Source organism: Taudactylus pleione, unplaced genomic scaffold, assembly GCF_031769625.1.
Source record: "Taudactylus pleione unplaced genomic scaffold, aTauple2 ptg000233l, whole genome shotgun sequence".
In the NCBI taxonomy this organism is placed as follows: Eukaryota; Metazoa; Chordata; class Amphibia; order Anura; family Myobatrachidae; genus Taudactylus; species Taudactylus pleione.
Genome location: NW_028284635.1, coordinates 11,006 through 14,293, shown reverse-complemented (window position 1 = coordinate 14,293; position 3,288 = coordinate 11,006). Strand labels below are relative to the sequence as shown.

Sequence of the window (3,288 nt, the reverse complement as noted above, 5' to 3'; positions counted from 1 at the left end):
AAAAACCTATTAAAAATCCTGATCCAACGATTGCAAATGATTCTGATATTTTAGTTTACGGAAGGTATAAATGTTGTTTTGGTGTAATGGGTATGACCTGTTGCATATAGTTAATGATACATTTGTAAACAGTTGTGATACAGATCTGTTGTTACATATTATATGAATAAACTACAATGAATATTTAAAGCAATTAAACAAGTTTATTTTTTATACATAACCCGTAATTTATTACCCTTAAACACACCCCAAAACACTTATTGTATGACCATTATTTTTCTTTATCGAAATATATAGGCATCACACATTACAACTGATAAAACTCAGTGTAAATGGATAGAACAAATCATTGTGTATCATGCACAGACTCATAAAGGAATCACAACATGTACAGAATATTTGGCCATAGACCATGAACATAGCAACAATTAATATACAACATCTGTGGTGTAATGTTGTACCATGGTACCTGAATTGTGTGGCAAGCCTTTAATAAACAAAATACATTTTATTTGGCATAACTAATGGAGATTTGATAGACCAGTAAAGTTGAACTTTTTTAATTTTGCCATAACCCATGTAATATCCATTTCACTATGTCACCCAAGATCATTATTTAAAATGTCTACAAAAAAAAAAAACTTCGAAGATAAATCTCTGGAAGAAAATATTTACAATGTTTCAACATATATAGTCAAGAAAACACATTTAAATTAAACTTATGTCTTTCAACTCGTGTAAACTTTTTGGCATCTCTATAGTGCATCACATTATATGAGTTTTTGGAACCAAATGAGACCAGAAGAAGAAGTCCTATTTCCAAGTACATTCCCACAGCCAGCAGCTCATGCAGCAGCATAAAGTCATTTTTACACATGGCAATACTGATACTGGGTTCCATTTTGGTCATAGGCTCAAAACACAGAATGGTTGAAGAACATGTTGTGCAAAGAAAACTCTAATGCCAAGAGGCATTTCACATACATAGACGATTGGGGGGAGAGCAGCTGTTTTTTAGTTGGAGGAGTTATGGTGATCAGAGGTAGAGGAAGCAGGAGAAGGGGCACAGGGTGAGGTACTTGATTTATCTGACATCTCTTCTGATTTCTCATCACTTCCAGTGCTGGCTGAGGGGGATATTGGCAGGAGACCCTCTTTCTCCCTCTTTTTCTGTTTCATCCTTCTATTTTGAAACCAGATCTTCACCTGGGTCTCATTAAGCTGTAAAGCAGCTGCTATCTCCACCCTTCTGGCTCTGGTCAGGTACTTGTTGAAGTGAAATTCCTTCTCCAATTCTGTGAGCTGCTTGGTGGTAAAGTTGGTTCTCACCGTGTTGGGCTGCCCAGCATAGCCGTACTCTCCAGCCTTACCTGCAATACACAGAGACAGGTGAAATGAGTGTTAGCCATTGTACAATCAAAAACATTGACCGTAGAGCAACACAGGGGGAATGTTTGCTGGCAATTCAAGTACATAAGGAAGTTACTATTGTATCATAAGTTTGGGAAGTCTTTAGCTGCAAAACTACTACTGTATAGAAAAGCAGAAACATACACCTGTATATTGTACAACATAGTTTTATAAGGGAAGGCTACACTGAACCTACATATGCGTTGGATAAAGAGTAGCAGCCCTTGGTTCTATCATACTGTACCTGTTTTAGGGGGGTTTCGTTTCACCTTCATCCAGTCAAAGGTCTGCGTTGGAGGTGAAGTGTCAGCAGAGGGTGAGCGACAGGCTTCCTGGTGGCTGAGGTGTATGCTGGTTACACTGTTACTATTACTATAGCTGGATATTGAGAGGTTCTGCTGCTCTGGTCCATATGAGTGGTGGATATAGTGTGCTGACCCTGTGCCATCCACATAGGTCTGGTGCTGATGGTGCTGGAGCACAGAAGAAGCAATGTTTCCAGTGTATACAGCAGTGGGGAACCCTGTGCTGACATCAGACTCCTGGTTTATGGGGAAGTGAGAATAGCTGGCACTGAAGTTCTGCATGCCATACCCTGCAGCGCAGCTCGGGTGGGAGTAGGACATGCCCAGGGTGCTATGGGGCTGGAAGGCTGCAGCTTGGTGGGGATGGTGGTGGTGGTGGGAACTTATCTGCACCCCCCTTCCCACCATAAAGCGATCATCGTTGCTGCAGCTGCTGGCACTGACTGCGCAGGACTGGAAAGTTGTAAGTCCATGGTCAGAGTGGAAGGCTCTAGGTGTGCAGCTGCCAGCAGCTTCCCCGCTAATCACAGCTGGGTAATCTAAGAAGGAACTCATCCTCGCATGGTCCATCTATCACTGGGTGCCCAGATCCCCGCTCCCTCCATAGGGCCAGCAGTAGTCGCAGCAGCAGAGAATCATATGCATGTACAGTGTGCTGTCGTCACGTGGCCGCGCCAGCCAATGGCTGCACAGTCTGTGAAAGTTTCACTGTTGTGGCTGCTGATGGATCGTCCTCACTCTCAGAGACACAGACAGAGCCACACACACAGAGGAGGTATGTACCCTCATCCAGGTGACTCTCACACAGCCCGGCTCTGCACCGTCCTGGGCACACACACACCGGGGAGAAGCCTGCAGGGGAGAAGCACTGGTGAGTGATAGACAGTACTTCAGTAATAACAGATCGGCTGTACTGCAGTAGTAGTATTATTATTATTTGAGGATTACAGTAACATCCACATTTCACGTGAATGACAGTTTTGCCATGATGCCAAGTGTGAGACTGGTTTACTACTTTATCGCACAACACTCCAGGGATTCTCTTAGATACAGTGGTATGTATGCATTCAGTGGTATGTATGCAGTGGTAGGTATGAATTCCAGTGTTGCAGTATACATATGTAAAGCAAACCTCATTACATACATATATATATATATATATATATATATATATATATACTGTGTATATACATATATATATATGTATATATACTGTATATATATATATATATATATATATATATATATTTATATATACTGTATGTAGATAGATAGCTAAATAAAATCGCTTCTGTGTCTCATACATATTACAGCGTAGAACTGTATTGTACACACAGAGGTACATATTCATGACATGATACTGTACAACTAACATGTAATGGTTTAAAGGCTTTATACAAAACTGCATGGTGTATGTCTAATCACTGTTCATATATTGACTTCAATATGCCAATCTCTCTCGCACAAACACACTCTCTCTCTCTCTCTCTCTCTCTCTCTCTCTCTCTCTCTCTCTCTCTCTCTCTCTCTTCCTGTTCTTCCATCAGTTCTCTCTCTCTCTCTCTCTCTCTCT

The 3,288-nt window shown here is 41.2% G+C and overlaps 1 protein-coding gene across 1 annotated transcript; it reads right to left on the bottom strand.

The window, feature by feature from the left end:
• Window positions 1-229: 229 nt before the first annotated feature.
• On the bottom strand, window positions 230-2,347 carry HOXA1 (homeobox A1). The gene is made up of 2 exons (XM_088479439.1): window positions 1,655-2,347; window positions 230-1,370 (listed from the first exon to the last, which is right to left on the bottom strand). Exons 1-2 carry the CDS (start codon window positions 2,283-2,285, stop codon window positions 1,015-1,017), a joined length of 987 nt encoding a protein of 328 aa, XP_088335565.1. The 5' UTR covers window positions 2,286-2,347; the 3' UTR covers window positions 230-1,014.
• Between the last annotated feature and the right edge of the window lie 941 nt (window positions 2,348-3,288).

Excerpts from the sequence above, each read along its gene's own strand:
- HOXA1 (XM_088479439.1), bottom strand. The coding sequence starts at position 2,285 with ATGGACCATGCGAGGATGAGTTCCTTCTTAGATTACCCAGCTGTGATT. Across the intron at positions 1,371-1,654 it reads ACGAAACCCCCCTAAAACAG|GTAAGGCTGGAGAGTACGGC; the intron begins GTACAGTATGAT and ends TGTGTATTGCAG.